This window comes from Papio anubis, chromosome 12 (assembly GCF_008728515.1).
Source record: "Papio anubis isolate 15944 chromosome 12, Panubis1.0, whole genome shotgun sequence".
Classification (NCBI taxonomy): Eukaryota; Metazoa; Chordata; class Mammalia; order Primates; family Cercopithecidae; genus Papio; species Papio anubis.
This window is the reverse complement of record NC_044987.1, coordinates 60,382,646-60,401,929: the sequence shown is the minus strand read 5'-3', so window position 1 is coordinate 60,401,929 and position 19,284 is coordinate 60,382,646. Positions and strand designations below refer to the sequence as shown.

Sequence of the window (19,284 nt, the reverse complement as noted above, 5' to 3'; positions counted from 1 at the left end):
GCCCTGCCCACCTGCCTCTGAGGGCAGGTGATAAGAACAGGGACAGAGAAGCGGAGACCCCTGTGTAGCCAAAGCCCTGGTTTCCTATGGACTCCTTGGATCCCTAGCTGGGGCGGGGGCAGGTGGAGAGGGGCTGTGGTGAGACTCCAAATGGAAAGTATCCTGGCCAGGTGTGGTGGCTCACGCCTGTAATCCCAGCACTTTGGGAGGCTGAGGTAGGTGGATTGCTTGAGGTCAGGAGTTCGAGACCAGCCTGGCCAACATGGCAAAACCCCGTCTCTACTAAAAACACAAAAATAGCCAAGTGTGATGGTGTATGCCTGTAATCCCAGCTACTTGGGAGGCTGAGGCAGGAGAATTGCCTGAACCTGGGAGAGGTTGCAGTGAGCCGAGATTGCACTACTGCACTCCAGCCTGGGTGACAGCAAGTGAGACTCTGTCTCAAAACAACAAAAAACACAAATGGAAAGTATCCTCAGGCAGAAACCGGATATTTACCCTGCAGCCTCCACCCACCCTCTGTGGAGTCAGGGCCTGCTCCACCCAGTTCAGTAACACTTCCTCTGTGGGTATGGCTGTGGAGGGTGGAAGGAGGCTGACTTGTTCTCACAAGGTCTGGGACTTTGGGAGAGGTGGGTCTTCCTTCCGTTTGTAAAATGGAATAAAATAAAGTTGACAGCATCTAAGAGTCTCATGTTCCTCTGGAACTGCAGGAGATGCAGGGCAGACAGGAGCACTCTTGTGCAGATAAACAGGCCTGTGGCTGGGGTGGGGGGTTGGGATGGCAGGCACTAGGGTACCAGATTCTGAGTAAGAGCTCAAGTGGCCTGGCAAAAGAAGGGGAGGCGAGAGCAAGGCCACTGCTGTCTCTCAGGTGGCTCCTGCTCTCCCCATGTTAGTGCAGGGCCTAGGTCTGAAAAGAAATGGACTAGATGGCCTCCACGGGCTGCAGATTGGATGCTGGAGGTGGAAGGTGGATCACACCCATTTTCAAAGTCAGGTGGTTCCTCCCCTGCCCACCAGGTACCAAAAAGGCCATTGGACCAAGACCTCTGGTAACAGCTACAAGAGAAGGAGGAGACACCAAGGTTGAGCTTGCTTTATGGGTGACAAGTGGGCTAGGGTGGGCTGCGGGGGGCAGGACGAAGATTCTGGCTGAATGTTCCAAGGGACGGGAGGCTTGGGATCCTGGCTGGTACCAGGCCTCCCACACTGTCAAATGTCAACTCCACCAGCACTGAGAGACAATGAGGAGATGACAATGTGGAGAGAGGGAAGGTGGTGGGTAAAGGCGCGGAAGAGAGAGGCGGGGAAAGAGGGAAGGAGGGAAGGGAAAGAAGGAAGAAAAGGAAAGCATGGCCCGGCTAGAGCCAAAGCCAGAGGTGATCAGGTCAGCAGCAGGAGAGGCTCAGAAGGGAGCCTCTCGGGAAGTGCAGGCGGCCATGAGGGCCCGTTTCAGCTGCTCATAGGTGACGAACATCACCACGTTCCAGGAACCCAAGCGGAGAAAGGAGGGCATGAACCTAGGGGAGAAAAAACACAGGTCATGGGGGTACCTCCACCTCCCACTTTCCTCACTGGGCCTGGTATTCAATCCAACCCAGTGGCTCTGTCCCAGAGGAGGCTGGGAGGACTCAGTGAACTGAGCTCACAGCTGCCTGGTATGAATTCCCTTTGAGTCTCCGTTTAACGAATACAAAATTGTGATGGTAGCAATTCTGGGAGGAAGGAATTAAAGGGATAAGTGAAAGCTGGCGAAATGCCAGGAGTGGGATCAGAAATAGCCTGGGCTATCAACCCACTGGGCTGATACTCACTTCCGGGTGCTCCTCTCCCACCCATGATAGACATGCATAGCCAAGAGGCCTGAACCGGGTGGGGAGGATCAGAGGCTCACCCTTTGTAGAAGGCTCGGGGTCCCTCCTTCTGGAGCATGGTGAGGGCACAGTGGCCCGCGCTGCTGTACTGGCCCAGGGCAGAGTTCATGTATCTCGTCTTGACCACGTCTACAGGGGAGGCGATGACAGTGGTGCAGAAGCCTGCCCCAAAGGCGGAAGTGAAGTGGCAAGGGAGGTCATCTGCCAAGGAGGAGCAGGCAAGGCAGTCAAGATTCTTCACTCATCATACCAGAAGGAAGGAGAATTACTTAAGTAGCTAAGAGTTTTCACGATTTTAAAGAGACAGAGAGGGTGGGCACAATGGCTCATGCCTGTAATCCAGGACTTTTGGAGGCTGAGGTGGGTGGATCACTTGAGCCCAGGAGTTCAAGACCAGACTGGGCAACATGGCAAATCCCTGTCTCTACAAAATACAAAAATTAGCCAGACATAGTGGTGCGTGCCTACAGTCCCAGCTACTCAGGAGGCTGAGGTGGGAGGATTGCTTGAGTCAGGGAGATCGAGGCTGCAAGGAGCCATTAATCACCCCACTGCACTCCAGCCTGGGCAACACAGCAAGACCCTGTCTCAAAAAACAAATAAGAGGGTGGGGCATGGTGGCTCACACCTGTAATCCCAGCACTTTGGGAGGCCAAGGCGGGTGGATCACTTGAGGCCAGGAGTTCGAGACCAGCCTGGCTAACATGGTGAAACTCTGTCTCTACTAAAAATACAAAAATTAGCCAGTGTGCTGGCGCACATCTGTAATCCCAGCTACTCAGGAGGCTGAGGCATAAGAATTGCTTGAACCCGGGAGGAGAAGGTTGCAATGAGCCGAGATTACATGGTGAGACTCTGTCTCAAAAAGACAAAAAACAAAACAAAAAACAAAAACAAGAGACAGGGACTCCAGCTGAGACCTCTTCTGAGGACCTGAAAGAGTCGTTGTGCCAATCTAGCCTCAGTTCCTCAATATGCAAAGTGGGAGCTTCATCCTAGTTGGCTTCAATATGGCAAGTAAGAGATATATCTTACTCTCCCTGCAAAGGGCAAATAGGATGAAAAGATGTAGGCTTCTGGTGTCAACTAGATCCCTGCACCTGCTCCCGGCACGGGGGAAGGGTGAGACCCAGCACCATCAACCTTGTGACTCACCTGTCATGAGGTTGGCTTTCAGAAGGGCATCCTTGATGAGGTCATAGGTCACCAGCTCAGCACAGTTGACAATGGCATTACGAGCAACATTGGGAGAGGTCCCTGTAGGAAGAGGGAGATCCTGGATGAGACCAGAGAATCGGGGAGGAGGAAAAGGGGAGAAGAAAACAACTGTACACACCTTTCCAGAGGCCCCCAAACCCTTCCTCTCGGGCAATGGTCTTGTAGGCATCGACGGTGCTTTGGTATCTCCGACCACCTCCAGCCCGGGCCTGAGCTTGGAACCGGACCTTTACCACATCCGTGGGCTGGGCCACAGCCACAGCCAGGGCACCTGTGGTGCTGCCTGCTAGGAGGCGGCTCCCAATGCTGGCATCTGTGGGCAAGTCATGGGGTCAGTGGCCAGCGGGCTTGCACTGGTTTTCTACCTCATCTCTCCTCACCAAAACCACCCTGTCACTGTCATCTCCTGCTTCGGGGAATAGAATCCAGAAGCTTTTGGCCTTCTACAAGCTCTTGCTCTAAGAACTCCTCACATCAAACAAAATATCCCTATGAATGTCTACTCCTTGATAGGGACACAGCAAGGGGTAAGACCAAAATGAAACCTGGTGCTTTCTTTCATAAAACATTTTCATTTACCTGCTCAACAGCCCTGAGAAATCACAATCATTTCCATCTGACAAATGTAAAACCAAGGCTCAGAGAGAAGTGGCTTTCTGAGGACCGGGACTCCTAAGACTTGGGATCTCAGGTCAGCTTTACTTCTTCCTGCCATGTGATCTTGGGAAAGAAAACTTTTGTTTGGGGCTCTGTTTCTTCATATGTAAAATGGAGGGTTGGCAGAGCATAGCAAGGAGGTGAAAGGGAAGAACGCTGGCCTTGAAGGCGAGTGTCCTGGCTCTCGACTGTGTGCCCTTGGCCAAAGTCCCCCTCTACCCACTGCCTTCCCACCTCAGTCTCTTCTATAACACTGGGATGATACTGCCTACTCCCAAGGTGGTGGTGAGGACTGTCATGGGATGATGCCCTGCTCAGAGCCTGGTGTAGCCCAGGTGCTCGGGAACTATGCGGAGGACCAGGCCCTTCCAGTTCTCTGTTCCTCTGATCTTCCTAGGGATCATGGGGCCTAAAAACACCTATATGGCTGAATGAACTAAGATCTATCATCACTGAGAAAAAAGGGCCAAGGGGCCTCCAGCCTAGCTCCATACTCACGCTCAGAGCCCTTGGTGTAGAACTGTTTGACAGAGTCATACAGGCCGATGCGGACAGAGGCAAAGCTCATTTGACGCTGCAGGCCGGCAACCAGTCCATTGTAGAGGCTTCGGGGGCCCTCGGTACGCACCATGGTCAGAATGGTGCCCAGCACACCGCGGTACTGGGCGCCGGCTGTAGCGCGCACTGGCCCCTGACTTTCTCCTTGGATCTGCAAGGCCAAAACGGGGTAGCTACAGGGATAGGCATGTTGCCCTTCCCACCTCCAGTCATCTTGATGCTCCAAATACCCACTGGCCCTTGAGGGGTCTGTGTCCTTGGGGAGGGAACAGAGTAGACACCATCAAGATCCCCAGGCTTCATCCCCTCACCTGTAACCGGACTTTAGCAGTATCCAGAGGAAAGGTGATGAGATCTGCGATGCAGGCAGCTGTGCCAGCCCCAAGAAACTTCACAGTGGCAGTAGGGGGGATATCTGTGGCCTTGAACCCAACCATGATGCTGATTTCCTGCTACCTCCCAGGAGACGGAGAAAAACTGGAGACGGGGCACCTTTAATCAGTAACAAGACGAGATAGAGGAACTCTGCCGGAATCTAAGCCAAGAGGAGAAAAGCCCCATTAGCCACGATGTCCCCAGGCCCTCCCTGCTCACCATCCCCAACCCCAGCTTCCCTAATAGCACCAAGTCCCTCAGCAAGACTCCAAGTGGCCTCATGAGGGACAATAGATGTGAGCTCGAGAGGCACTCAATTAGGCACTGGTGAAGCAATTCCTGCTCAAGCAGTCAATACTTCATGAAGGGCTCCCTCCCTTTCAATACAGGGAGAGTCTGGATCAGAGCTCTCCTAGCGCTGCCTCATAAACAGCCACTGGACCAGCCCTCTGTCTGCTGGATGCAGAGGTTTCACTGATGATGCCCATGTTCCTGCTTCTGTGATTCATCTGGAGAGCTGACAGAAGTGGAGAAAGTTTCACCCAGACTAAGACCCGACAGGCACAGACCCACACGCTTATCTTCTGGATGTCTAGGCAGGAATGGTTTCCACGGGTCTGGAACTTAAGAAGAAAAGGAAGGTACAAGATGACGAATTCAGTCCCTTCCCAGACCGTCAGTCTAATTCTCTCCTCCAGCTCCCACATAGCTTAGGATCTTCAGAGTCACTGTTTTGTGACTTTGCTGGGAAGTAGTTCACTGAGATGCAGGAGATAATATCTACCCTAGAGGAGGCTTACTGTTGGGCACAGCGGGTGGGTGGGCAGATGATTCAAGCTGCATTTGAGGCTTACAGGACATACTCTCAAAATGCAAAGGAGGGAACAACCAATGCCATCGGGAGAGAAGGAAGAGTGAGTGATCAGAAAAGACTTCCTGGGCCGGGTGTAGTGGCTCATGCCTGTAATTCCAACACTTTGGGAGGCCGAGGTGGGCAGATCACCTGAGGTCAGGAGTTTGAGACCAGCTTGGCCAACATGGCAAAACCCCATCTACACTAAAAATACAAAAATTAGCTGGGTGTGGTGGCACGCACCTGTATTCTCAGCTACTTAGGAGGCTGAGGCAGGAGAATCGCTTGAACCCAGGAGGTGGAGGCTGCAGTGAGCTGAGATTGTGCCACTGCACTCCAGCCTAGGCGACAGAGCAAGACTGTTTCAAAAAAAACCAAAAACCAAAAACAAACTAGCACTTTGGGAGGCCGAAGTGGGAGGGCTGCTTGAACCCAGGAGTTCAAGACCAGCCAGGGCAACATAGTGAGACCCTGTCTAAAAAATATAAACAAAAATAAATTAGCTGGACATGATGGTGCATGCTTATAGTCCCAGCTACTTGGGAGGATTACTTGAGCCCAGGAGGCTAAGGCTGCAGTGAGCTGTGATTGTGCCACTGTGTTCCAGTCTGGGTGAGAGAGTGAGACCTTGTCTCAAACAACAACAACAACAACAAAACTAAAGACTTCTTAGATAAGGTAACATTCAGCTAGGTGATTTTGGGGGCTGAGAGTAAACTCTGGAGCATTAGACTCCTCCTGGCCTACTATGTGATGCAAAGAAAATTGCTCTCCTTTTTGTTTGGGCCAGTTTCCTTTCCTCCAACTTAGGGGGATCCACACTTACACAAGACAGGCAAGGATGGGGGTACAGGTCAGAGCTGTGAAGAGTGATAAGGGAAACCAAAAGCCCCATTTTGTTCTGAATTGGAACCACGCCCTCCTCCACTGCCCCAGGAGGAAGTGAGCCCAGCACCCTAGTTGGGGAGGGTGACCTGCTTCTTCCCCTGAGCTTATTTCTTTGACTTCATTGGAGCAGCTGCTTTGAGCCCCGCCTGACTGACTGCCTTTGTTGCTGGGGCTCAGATGAAAGAGCTGGCTGGTGAAGGGAGTCAGCTGTGAATACAGAGACCCATGGAAACAAAGAGCTCACCCAGCTTCCTCTTGGGCTTCTCACTCCAGGTGGCTGGGGCAACCAGGGAAATGAAGATACAATAGCAACTACACTGGGACCTACAGAACAAGGCCTGACCTTTTTCCTGTTTCCCTCCAGCTTGCCCACGAGGCTCAGTGAAGACTGCTGCTCAAATGACAGAGTGGGTTGATGAAGGTGCCCCTGGACTCCCCAGGTTCCCTGCTCTGACACCCCCTTCCCCCAGGAGGTGCTCCACAACTTTCCCCACCCCAATGCCCGGGGCACTGTATTAGCTCAATCCTCAGAGCAGCCCTGCAAGGTGGCTGCCCTTATTTCCATGTGAGATGAGTAAGAGCCACACCTACAGGCACCAAAGCTGGTAGTATTTGCTTTGCACTGCTGCCCAGCTCCTCAGTTCCTTCCTGCTGTTTTCTCAGCCCCAGGCACAGGCAGGGCCTTTCACAAGGAAAGTTCTCTCAGGCTGATTAAATAGTCCTGAGAAGGCTCAGGCAAATGGTATCCCTTCTCTGGGCATCAGAGACATCATGACATGAGTCTATCACATTCCTGACCTTGAGCTGGGTTGCAGGATGTTGTGAAGGCCAGAGAGTAAGACCCAGCTGCTGCCCAAAGACAAGTGCACAGAGGTTCAGCTGCCATTCTGAACGTTGCCTCGGGTTTGCCAAACCAGGTCCTTCAGAGGGTGGGTAAGGGGGCCCTACTGACAGCAATTAAAATGCAGGCCTAGAAATAGTTAATCCTATTTTACAGTGCCCAGCAAATAACCAGTTTCAGAGCTGCGCAAGGCTGATTACCAATCTCGGTTTCAGGGATAGTCAAAAGCTAGCATCAAAAATATGAAGTTAGAACAATAGGTTCCTGTCCTAGCTCTTCTACTGGCTCCCAGGATGACCTGGGGCCAGTCACCGTTCCATGTGGGCCTGTTCTCTCCTTTATAAAATGGGGACCAAGAACCTTGGCTTGATTCGGCTGAAGGGCCAGAATGAGAGCAGGGAGGTGTGAGAGTGCTCTGTGAACTGGAAAGAGCCACTTCACTGTCATGGGGTGGGGATGGTAGTTATTTCTGTTAATGCCCCGCTGACTCCTGTCCCTAGACCACAGGGTTAGGAGACAGCAAGAGATCTCTTCCTTGGACTGGACTCTTACCTGGCTTTGTAAGGTCTCACGGTGAGGCCTCCAAGATCAAGCTTCTCTAAAGGTGTCCCGTTCTTCAAAGCTGCCAGTGGCTATCATGGCCTGATCCCCTTGGTTTTCCATAGAAAATGGGTGGGAGACGAAACACCTAATGGTCATACTATGTGTCCTGTGGGTGAGCAAAGGCGGAGAGTTTAGAAAGGGCCACCTGCCCCAAGACACACAAGCCCACCCAGTCCATGCCTTGGAGGGGGATGGAGAACAGGGCCCATCTCACCCAGGGACTGATTAAGTGCACACACTGGAAAGGGGAAAAGCAGGGTAGAAAATGAACCTAGGTACACTCCCCACCCCCACCCCACCTGCTTAATATCACAAATTGGCTCTTGCCCAGGCTTCTGCTTTTGTAACACCCAGTACTCTAGATAAGCACCCCCTAGCACAGTCATCAGACTTTGGTGAGTGAGAGAGTTATGAGGGGGTCACGATGGGACAGAGAATCTCCGGGAATTGGCTAGGGCCCAGGCCGGGCTGTGAGGAGGTTGGATGGGCTGGGAGCCCGCCCTGCAGGGGCCAGACTGAGCAGCTCAAAGCCCACTAGAAAAAGCCCAAGCCCTGGGAAAGGCAGTGCAGGAACACTGCCTGGAGCCGCCTGGTGAGAGAGAGGTCACCGTGGTCATCGCTGACGGTCCCCATCCAAGGCAGGGCTGGGCGTCGTGGTGGAAAGGAGGGATTGAAAAGGTGGAGGATCAAACCACAGCCAACCGAACGGAAGAGGGAAAGAAGAAAAGGGAGTAAGAAAAAGAGTAAGAGAAGAGAAATAAAGAACCAAGGACAGAAAGGATTTGTACAGGCCGGGCGCGGTGGCTCACGCCTAAAATTCTAAGACTTTGTGAGGTCGAGGGGGGCGGATCGCTTGAACTCAGGAGTTCGAGACCAGCCTGGGCAACAAAGCGAAACCCCGTCTCTACAAAACACAAAAATTAGCCAGGCGGGCGCCTGTAATCCCAGCTACTCGGTAGGCGGATCGCTTGAACCTGGGAGGTGGAGGCTGCAGTGAGCCGAGATCGCGCCACTGCACTCCAGCCTGGGAGACAGAGCGACAGCCTGTCTCAAACAAACAAACAAACAAAAACAAAAAATAAAACCGAAAGAAAGAAAAGAGTACAAACTTGGGTGGGAGAGAAGGGAAATGGAAGAGCGGGCAGCGCACGCAGAACAGGTGTAGGGGGCGCAGAGGGTGCAGGGCTGGGGCCAGGCTCACCAAGCCTCAGGGAGAACACGAGAGTGCGTGCGGCTGTGTGTATCTGCTGGAGGAGGGCGCGTCGGGCGAGCAGGACCAACGCGGACGGTCGATCTCAAGGCGCGAACAGCAGGGCTTTGCAGTGTGGCTCCGCGCGGGCGGCGGCGCGGCACAAGTCTCGGGGGCGGGGCCCGGGGCGGGGCCTGCGGGGCGGGGCGTGCCAGCTCTTACTTGGGTGAGGAGACTCTGGAGCCGCCGCCTTTCCGCGGGCACCGCCCCGCCTAAGGTTCTCTCCGTGACTTTCTCCACTCCCATTTCTGTGCGTCCCATCACCGCGTTTACTCTTTCGTTCCCCCAGATGGTCACTCCCTTGCCACTCCCCGCCTCTGCCTCACACTCTCTCGGGCCGCCAACCTCTTTGTGAGGATGGCAAGACTGACGGCCAGAAAGGAGTCTTGTCCAGTCACACACCTCTTGCCTCCCAGCCAGGACGGTTTCTAACAGCGTTCAGCGGAGTCGGGTCTAAGTGTACTTTCTTTTTTATGGGCCCAGCCCCCAACGCTGGGCAAACTACCCACCCTCCTGCCAGCGAGAGCGCGGCTGGCTACTGCAGGGCGGGGCGGGGTCTCGCGACTGGCCTCGCTGTCGATTGGTTACAGCCGCCGCGTTGTCGAGGGAAGGAACCAATCAGAGCTGCAGCAACAGGTGGTCAGGCAACCGGCAACTGCGGTTGGGCTCCGCTGGGGTTCGCGCCTTCTCCGGCGGTGGAGCGGCATGGCCTTTAGGGACCAGGGACACTAAAGGCCCCGGCGGGGCGGGAGCACCCAGCGTGACCTCACGCTCCTATACACAGGCGAGCAAATGGGCTGGCCCCCCGCATGTGACAAGGCAGAGCCGGGCCCAGGCCTGCTGCTTGTCCAGCCCTGGGATGAGAAAAGGAGTCTCATCCCAGGACCGGGCCTGGTTCGCCTTTAATTGGCTGACTCGTCCTGTGGGGGTAACCGGCGCGTGAACAGCCAACAATTGGGCCCGGTGGCCAGGACAAACACGTGCATTTAGGGAGTAGAAGAAGGCCGGTATTAACCTCCATTTTACGGTGAGGGAACGGAGTCCCAAAGACGTTCAGTCATCTGCCTGATAGTCACCACACAGTGGCGAGCCCTGACTTACACCCTGGTCAGGTCGGCGCCATATGTGTTTTCACCAGCAGAAGGGACTGCCAGGGAACAGCTGAGGGGACCAGAGCTGGGAAGGGCCTGGATTATTACAGCGGAAAGAAAAACACGCCGAGCGCATGGTCCTGGCAGAAGCAGCGTGGAAACAGAAGTCAAGGCAGATTATTTCTGTCATGAGGAGATCTTGCCATGTAGGAAAAAAGAAAGAGAGAGAGAGAGAGGAAAGAGAGAGAGAGGAAAGAAAGAGAGACAAGAAAGAAATAAAACAAAGAGATCGAAAAAGAAAGAAAAGAAAAGAAAAGAAAGATTATTTGTGGCACTGTGGGTCTCCCTCTGCCAGGTTCTCTAGCTTTTGCGCTGAGCTCTGTCTGGCTGTGCATTCCGGAGAGGCTCGGCAAATTTGCCGTGAGATTGCTGACCGACAGCAGAACAAAAATTGTCCCTTTAGCTGTCCTAACAGGGAAGGATCTGGATTCCAGAAACTATATACTTATTATCCTTGGCAAAAGAGACTGTTAAAAGCGTGGACTCTGAAAAAGGGGAGAGGAGATCAACAAGATGCAGCATGAAGTCTTTAAGAAGTCCTCTTTGGAAAAAAAAGATGTGTTTAGGGTTTAAACTACTTTTATTATTTATTTATTTAACTTATTTTTTGAGACAGGGTCTCGATCTCCTGACCTCGTGATCCGCCCATCTCGGCCTCCCAAAGTGCTGGGATTACAGGCGTGAGCCACCGCGCCCGGCCGAAACTGAATTTCTTTAAACCCACTTAGCAGATGAGATGGGGGATGGTGGCTCACACCTGTAATCCCAGCAGTTTGAGAGGTTGAGACAGGTGGATCACTTGAGGCCGAGAGTTGAAGACCAGCCTGCCAACATGGCAAAACCCTGTCTATACAAAAAATACCAAAATTAGCTGGGCATGGTGGTGCATGCCTGTAGTCTCAGCTACTTGGGGGACTGACATGGAGGATCACCTGAGCCTGGGAGGTTGAGGCTTCAGTGAGCCATGATTGTGCCACTATACTCCAGCCTGAGTGACAGGGTGACCCTGTCTCAAAATAAATAAATAAATAAAAAATACCTGTAATCCCAGCACTTTGGGAGACTGAAGCAGGTGGATCACAAGGTCAAGAGATAGAGACCATCCTGGCCAACATGGTGAAACCCCATCTCTACCAAAAATACAAAAATTAGCTGGGTGTGGTGGCACTTGCCTGTAGTCCCAGCTACTTGGGAGGTTGAAGCAGGAGAATCACTGGAATATGGGACATGGAGGTTGCAGTGAGCTGAGATTGTGCCGCTGCACTCCAGCCTGGCGAGAGAGCGAGACTCCATCTCAAAATAATTTTTAAAAACCTCTTAGAAGATTAAATTGAATCATGTATTTGTTAATTTCCATGTCCATTTTGATGTTTCTTCTTCTTCTTGGTTTTGGTTTCTAAAAAAAGGAGGGTGGGGAAATGGCAACACAAAGCCAGATGGAATTACTTGACATGTTTGTCATGTAATTAACCATTGTACATGAATTTTCCTTGGTAAGTAACACACCCTGGTTTTTTGTTTGTTTGTTTGTTTCTTTTTGAGACGAAGTCCTGCTCTGTCGCCAGGCTGGAGTGCAGTGGCGCGATCTTGGCTTACTGCAACCTCCACCTCCTTCAAGGAATTCTCCTGCCTCAGTCTCCCAAGTAGCTGGGACTACAGGTGTGCACCAACATGCCCAGCTAAATTTTGTATTTTTAGTGGAGATGGGGTTTCACCATGTTGGCCAGGATGGTCTCTATCTCTTGACCTTGTGATCCACCTGCCTCGGCCTCCCAAAGTGATGAGATTACAGGTGTGAGCCACTGGGCCCGGCCCACATCCTGTATTTTAAAAGTTGAACTGAAAAACATTGAGTTAAAAGATGCATGTTTTTCCATGAATTGTGTGAATGAAATAAAGCTAAATTCATAAAACATGAACATAGCAGCAGTTCTCATTTGGCTCAAAGTTCTAAAAATGCAAATTCTCCTCAACTTGTTAGAGCATGACAAGTCTTCAGCTGGCAATTTTTCCATGTTTATATAAGAAGCTAGAATTGATCATATGGTTTTACAGTGCTTTCCCTAAAATCCGTTTGTTATTAGATTCTGTTTTTCTTATTATTTCTCAAAGGAAATCAAGCAGCAAATTACTCCCATATTTTAAGCTCTAAATTCAAGAACAACTAAATTCACTGCCAGCCATTACAAATATTCAGTTCTTTATTAAGGTATACACCATTACAGTAGGCTCTGAGTGCTAATACATGAATAATAACTATAGTTAGTAAAACAATGCAAATGAAGATGAGTTTAAAGAGCCCTGATCAATGAAGTACTTTTCAGTTGAAAAATTATAGAAGGACTGGGTGCAGTGGCTCACGCCTGTAATCCCAGCACTTTGGGAGGCCGAGAGGGGCAGATCACCTGAGGTCAGGAGTTCCAGATCAGCCTGGGCAATATGGTGAAACCCCGTCTCTACTAAAAATACAAAATTAGCCAGGTGTGGTGGCACATGCCTGTAATCCCAGCTGCCCGGGAGGCTGAGGCAGGAGAATTGCTTGAACCTGGGATGCAGAGGATGCGGTGAGCCGAGATCGTGCCATTGCACTCCAGCAACAAGAGTAAATCTCCATCTCACCAAAAAAAAAAAAAAAAAAAAATTGTAGAAGGTGCCAGGCGCGGTAGCTCATGCCTGTAATCCCAGCACTTTGAGAGGCCGAGGCTGGCAGATCACGAGGTCAGCAGATCAAGACCATCCTGGCTAACACGGTGAAACCCCGTCTCTACTAAAAATACAAAAGAATTAGCCGGGCCTGGTGGCGGGCGCCTGTAGTCCCAACTACTCGGGAGGCTGAGGCAGGAGAATGGCGTGAACCCGGGAGGTGGAGCTTGCAGTGAGCCGAGATGGCGCCACTGCACTCCAGCCTGGGCGACAGAGCAAGACTCCGTCTAAAAAAAAAAAAAGAAAAATTGTAGAAGGTATGTACTAAAAAGCAATAGTAATATATGATAACTCAATAATTATTGAAGGAATAAGTGAATGAATCAAACTAGAAATTATTTTGATATATTAGTTTTCTTTTTCTTTCTTTCTTTATTTTTTTGAGATAGAGTTGTGCTCTGTCACCCAGCCTGGAGTGCAGTGGCAAGATCTCGGCTCACTGCAGCCTCTGCCCCTCCGGGGTTCAAGCGATTCCTGCCTCAGCCTTCCAAGTAGCTAGGATTACAGGCACGCACACCACACCGGGCTAATTTTTTGTATTTTTAGTAGAGATGGGGTTTCGTCATGTAGGCCAGGTTGATCTCAAACTCCTAGCCTCAGTAGATCCACCCACCTCGGCCTCCCAAAGTGCTGGGATTGGAGGTGTAAGCCACACTTCGCCTAGTTCGTCCGTCTTTCTTTCTTTCTTTCTTTCTTTCTTTCTTTCTTTCTTTCTTTCTTTCTTCTCTTCCTTCTTCTTCTCTTTTCTTCTTCTTCTTCTTCCTCTTCTTCTTTTTTTTTGAGGTGGAATTCTTGTTGCCCAGGCTGGAGTGCAATGGCATGATCTCAGTTCATTGCAACCTCCACCTCCTGGGTTCAAGCGATTCTCCTGCCTCAGCCTCTCGAGCAGCTGGGATTACAGGTGCCTGCCAACACGCCCAGCTAATTTAAGCCACAGAAGTTAAGCCAAACATAGTCTGTTTTGTTATTTTATTTTTAGAGATAGTGTCTCGCTCTGTAACCGAGGCTAGAGTGCAGTGGTGTAATCATAGCTCACTGCAACCTTGAACTCCTGGACTCAAGCAGTCCTCCCACCTCACCCTCCTGAGTAGCTGGGCTTAAGGCACAAACCGTGCCTGTAGCTGCTATGTGCAGTGCCTGGCTACAACTAGTTCTATAAAGAAGAAAAAGTCAGGAAAAGTATTTACGTAATAACATTCTCAAATTCTTTGTTTGCCAGATATCTTATTTGGTCACTTAGGGTACAGTTTTTCTTTGTTTTTTTTTTTTTTTTGAGACAGAGTCTGGCTCTGTCGCCCAGGCTGGAGTGCAGTGGCCGGATCCCAACTCACTGCAAGCTCCGCCTCCCGGGTTTACACCATTCTCCTGCCTCAGCCTTGCGAGTAGCTGGGACTACAGGCACCTGCCACCTCACCCGGCTAGTTTTTTGTATTTTTTTAGTAGAGACGGGGTTTCACCATATTAGCCAGGATGGTCTCGATCTCCTGACCTTGTGATCTGCCCGTCTTGGCCTCCCAAAGTGCTGGGATTACAGGCTTGAGCCACCGCGCCCGGCCTGGGTACAGTTTTAAACTAGTAAACAATTATACTATAGAAGAACTAAACTAAATTATAACATGGCACAGACTTCCTAAGGAAGGTAACTCGAAAAATCTAAAAAGTGATAGCAATTATTCTAATTAACATTTGAGATACTAAATGAATTAATGACCCAAGACAACCTTTGAAATTATTCAATTCTTTTTTAAAAGTATACTAGCATAATTTAAGATCTAGCTTGCCTAAGATTATTTACTTTATTTTATTTTTATTTATTTATTTTTAGATAGGGTCCTGCTATATCACCCAGGCTGGAATGTAGTGGCACAACCAGAGATCAGAGTTCATTACAGTCTCAAACTCCTGAGTTCAAGTGATTCTTCCATCTCAGCCTCCAGAGTAGCTGAGATTACAGGCGGGCACCACCACACCCAGCTCATTTTTAAATTTTTTTGTAGAGGTAGAGTCTCACTATGTAGTTCAGCCTGATCTCAAGCAATACTTCCCACCTCAGCCTCCCAAAGGGCTGAGATTACAGGCATGAGCTGCCCTGCCTGTCCAGAATATGTCTCTATAGTAAGTTTATCATTAGAATGTTTTGATCTGAAGACAGAGTCTTAATGATTCTAAGTGTAATTCTAACCTAAAATCAAAATCCTTCGTTTGTAAACATCAATTTCAATTTTATGTTAATTCGTACGGCAACTAAACAAAAACAGCAGGGCGCGGTGGATCACGCCTGTAATCCCAGCACTTTGGGAGGCCCGAGCCCAGGCCCGGATCACAAGGTCAGGAGATCGAGACCATCCTGGCTAATATGGCGAGAAACCCCATCTCTACTAAAAAATACAAAAAACTAGCAGGCGAGGTGAAAGAGGCCTGTAGTCCCAGCTACTCGGGAAGCTGAGGCAGAGAATGGTGTAAACCGGGGCCGGAGCTTGCAGTGAGCTGAGATCCGACCACTGCACTCCAGCCTGGGCGACAGGCGAGACTCCGTCTCAAAAAAAACAGAAACAAAAACAGTTTTTTAAAATGTCTGTATTATTTATTACCTAAACAATTCTGACCACTAACAACCAAGAGGGGGCGGGAGGGAACAACACTATCAGACCATGAAAACATCTTGCTTCGCAACAAACTTTCCTCCCTCGCTTTAACATTTTTGAGGATTCTTTTCCAAACCTATTACATGTATATTACGATGGTTACGAATTTCCCAACTCCACCACTCCTTTCAGTGCATTATTATTATTATTATTATTATTTTATTTATTACTTTTTTTTGAGATGGAGTCTCGCTCTGTTGCCCAGGCTGGAGTGCAGTGGCGCAGTCTCTGCTCACCACAACCTCTGCCTCCTGGGTTCAAGTGATTCTCCTGCCTCAGTCTCCTGAGTAGCTGGGATTACAGGCATGTGCCACTGCGTCCAGCTAATTTTTGTATTTTTAGTAGAGACAGGGTTTTGCCATATTGGCCAGGCTGGTCTTGAACTCCTGACCTCAAGTGACCCGCCCATCTCAGCCTCCCAAAGTGCTGGGATTACAGACATGAGCCACCATGCCCAGCCATCAGCACATTATTTTTAATATCTTAATTAAAGGGGAAAAAATCCCCTACTTGTAATAACAAAACAATGTTGGAAACTGCCATTAAAACACAACAAGTGAAAAACAGAGCTCTTCCCAGACTCACGGGACTACAAATTTAGGAAGTACACAAAAAATTAAAAATTAATTACACTCAATTGGACACATTAAATATGTACAGCTTTTTGTACATAAATCATACCTAAATAAAGTGATTTTAAAAACAAATGAGATGGGCCAGGTGTGGTGTCTCACATCTGTAATCCCACCACTTTGGTAGGTTGAGGCAGGTGGATCACTTGAAGCCAGGAGTTAGGGAACAGCCTGGCCAACATGGTGAAACCCCATCTCTGCTAAAAACACAAAAGTTAGCTGGGTGTGGTGGCACACGCTTATAATCCCAGCTACTCCAGGGGCTGAGGCTGAGAATCTCTTGAGCCTGGGAGGCGGAGGTTGCAGTGGGCTGAGATGGCACCACTGCACTCCAGCTTAAGTGACTCTGTCTCAAAATAATAATAATAAATAAATAAAAACAAATGATCCAACCCTTACCACCAACTGATAAAGAAACAAACAAATGAGTCATGCAAAAGAAAAGTCATGCTTTTTGATTTAATCCTACTTTAAGAACACTAACAATAATTTGCATGCAATAAATACAGTTCCCTAAATACAACAGATGAATTCTTTTATAAACACATCTGATTTTTGTTTATGGAGAATCTATTAATAAACACATTTTAGATTCAATATATTATATATGTATGAATGGAAAGCAACCTTAAACATTTTAAATACCAGACATATACAAAAGAATTATAAACGAAGTAATACAAAGTGCCTCGTGTTTTTATCCTGGAGTCAAACCATAGAAATCACAGGTTATTAAGAGAACTTTGAAAAATATTGTTTTGAATATTGAAAATCATGTGTTTTGGGCGTGCCCAAGATGGCCGAATAGGAACAGCTCCAGCCTCCAGCTCCCAGTGTGAGTGACACAGAAGAAGGGTGATTTCTGCATTTTCAACTGAGGTACCAGGTTCATCTCACTGGGGAGTGCCGGACGCTCAGTGCTGGTCAGCTGGTGCAGCCCGACCAGTGAGAGCTGAAGCAGGGTGACGCATCGCCTCACCTGGGAAGCACAAGGGGGAAGGGAATCCCTTTTCCTAGCCAAGGGAAACTGAGACACACAACACCTGGAAAATACTGTGCTTTACCAAGGGTCTTAGCAAATGGCATACCAGGAGATTATATCCCACACCTGGCCCCGAGGGTCCTATGCCCATGAAGTCTCCCTCATTGCTAGCACAGCAGTCTGAGATCTAACTGCAAAGCAGCAGTAAGTCTAGGGGAGGGGTGCCCGCCATTGCTGAGGCTTAAGTGAGTAAACAAAGGCACCAGGAAGCTCGAACTGGGTGGAGCCCACCGCAGCTCAAGGAGGCCGGCCTGCCTCTGTAGACTCCTCCTCTGGGGACAGGGTATAGCTAAACAAAAAGCAGCAGGAAACCTCAGCAGAGGTAAATGCCCCTGTCTGATAGCTTTGAAGAAAGCAGTGGATCTCCCAGCACAGAGGTTGAGATCTGAGAATGGACAGACTGCCTGCTCAAGTGGGACCCTGACCCCTGAGTAGCCTAACTGGGAGACATCCCCCACTAGGTGCAGATGGACACCCCACACCTCACATGGCAGGGTACACCCCTGAGATGAAGCTTCCAGAGCAAGAATCAGACAGCAACACTCACTGTGCAGCAATATTCTATCTTCTGCAGCCTTCACTGCTGATACCCAGGCAAACAGGGTCTGGAGTGGACCTCAAGCAAACTCCAACAGACCTACAGCTGAGGGTCCTGACTGTTAGAAGGAAAACTAACAAACAGAAAGGACACCCACACCAAAAACCCATCAGTATGTCACCATCATCAAAGACCAAAGGCAGATAAAACCACAAAGATGGGGAAAAAGCAGTGCAGGAAAGTTGGAAATTAAAAAAATCAGAGCACATCTCCCCCTCCAAAGGAACGCAGCTCATCGCCACCAATGGAACAAAGCTGGATGGAGAATGACTTTGACGAGTTGAGAGAAGAAGGCTTCAGTCGATCAAACTTCTCAGAGCTAAAGGAGGAACTACATAACTAGCGCAAAGAAACTAAAAACCTTGAAAAAAGAATGGATGAATGGATAACTAGAATAATCAATGCAGAGAAGACCTTAAAAGAACTGATAAAGATGAAAACCATAACACCAGAAATACGTGACAAATGCACAAGCTTCATTGACCGACTTGATCAACTGGAAGAAAGAGTATCAGTGATTGAAGAATATCAATGATTGAAGATCAAATGAATGAAATGAAGCAAGAAGAGAAGTGTGAAGAAAAAAGAGTTAAAAGAAATGAACAAAGCCTCCAAGAAGTATGGGATTATGTGAAAAGACCAAATCTATGTCTGATTGGTGTGCCTGAAAGTGATGGACAAAATAGAACCAAGTTGGAAAACACTCTGCAGGATATCATCCAGGAGAACTTCCCCAATCTAGTAATCTAGTAAGGCAGGCCAACATCCAAATTCAGGAAATACAGAGAATGCCACAAAGATACTCCTTGAGAAGTATCTTCTCCTTGAAAACAACTCAAGACACATAATTGTCAGATTCACCAAAGAAGTTGAAATGAAGGGAAAAATGTTAGGAGGCAGCCAGAGAAAGGTGGGGTTACACACAAAGGGAAGCACATCAGACTAACAGCAAATCTCTCATAGAAACTCTCCAAGCCAGAGAGAGTGTGGGCCAATATTCAACATTCTTAAAGAAAAGAATTTTCAACCTAAATTTCCTTATCCAGCCAAACTAAGTTTCACAAGTGAAGGAGAAATGAAATCCTTTACAGACAAACAAATGCTTAGGGATTTTGTCACCACCAGGCCTGCCCTACAAGAGGTCTAAAGGAAGCACTAAACATCAAAGGAACAACAGGTACCAGCCATTGCAAAAACATGTCAAAATAAAAGTCCATTGATGCTAGGAAGAAACTGCATCAACTAGCAAATAAAATAACCAGCTAATATCATAATGGCTTGAGATCAAGTTCACATAATAATATTAACCTTAAATGTAAATGGACTAAATGGTCGAAGATAAAGAACTACAGACTAGCAAATTGGATAAAGAGTCAAGACCATCAGTTTGCTAT

General features: G+C 49.0%; 1 protein-coding gene across 2 annotated transcripts; it reads right to left on the bottom strand.

Annotated features, from left to right (window-relative positions):
- Positions 1-1,079: 1,079 nt before the first annotated feature.
- Positions 1,080-9,248, bottom strand: UCP2 (uncoupling protein 2). Of its 2 annotated transcripts, XM_017948754.3 has the most exons (9): positions 9,072-9,248; positions 7,820-7,976; positions 5,255-5,308; positions 4,622-4,845; positions 4,251-4,461; positions 3,214-3,408; positions 3,033-3,134; positions 1,898-2,078; positions 1,080-1,523 (listed from the first exon to the last, which is right to left on the bottom strand). In XM_017948754.3, the coding sequence occupies exons 4-9, from the start codon at positions 4,745-4,747 to the stop codon at positions 1,409-1,411; spliced, it is 930 nt and encodes a 309-aa protein (XP_017804243.3). In that variant the 5' UTR covers positions 4,748-4,845; positions 5,255-5,308; positions 7,820-7,976; positions 9,072-9,248; the 3' UTR covers positions 1,080-1,408. The 2 variants fall into 2 exon arrangements, with proteins under 2 accessions (XP_017804243.3, XP_003910450.3); XM_003910401.4 differs by lacking the exon at positions 5,255-5,308.
- Positions 9,249-19,284: the final 10,036 nt, after the last annotated feature.

Coding starts and splice junctions, on each gene's coding strand:
- UCP2 (XM_017948754.3), bottom strand. CDS start 4,747: ATGGTTGGGTTCAAGGCCACAGATATCCCCCCTACTGCCACTGTGAAG. Junction 4,462..4,621: donor CTGCTAAAGTCCGGTTACAG/GTGAGGGGATGA, acceptor TTGGCCTTGCAG/ATCCAAGGAGAAAGTCAGGG. Junction 3,135..3,213: donor GTTTGGGGGCCTCTGGAAAG/GTGTGTACAGTT, acceptor CTCTTCCTACAG/GGACCTCTCCCAATGTTGCT.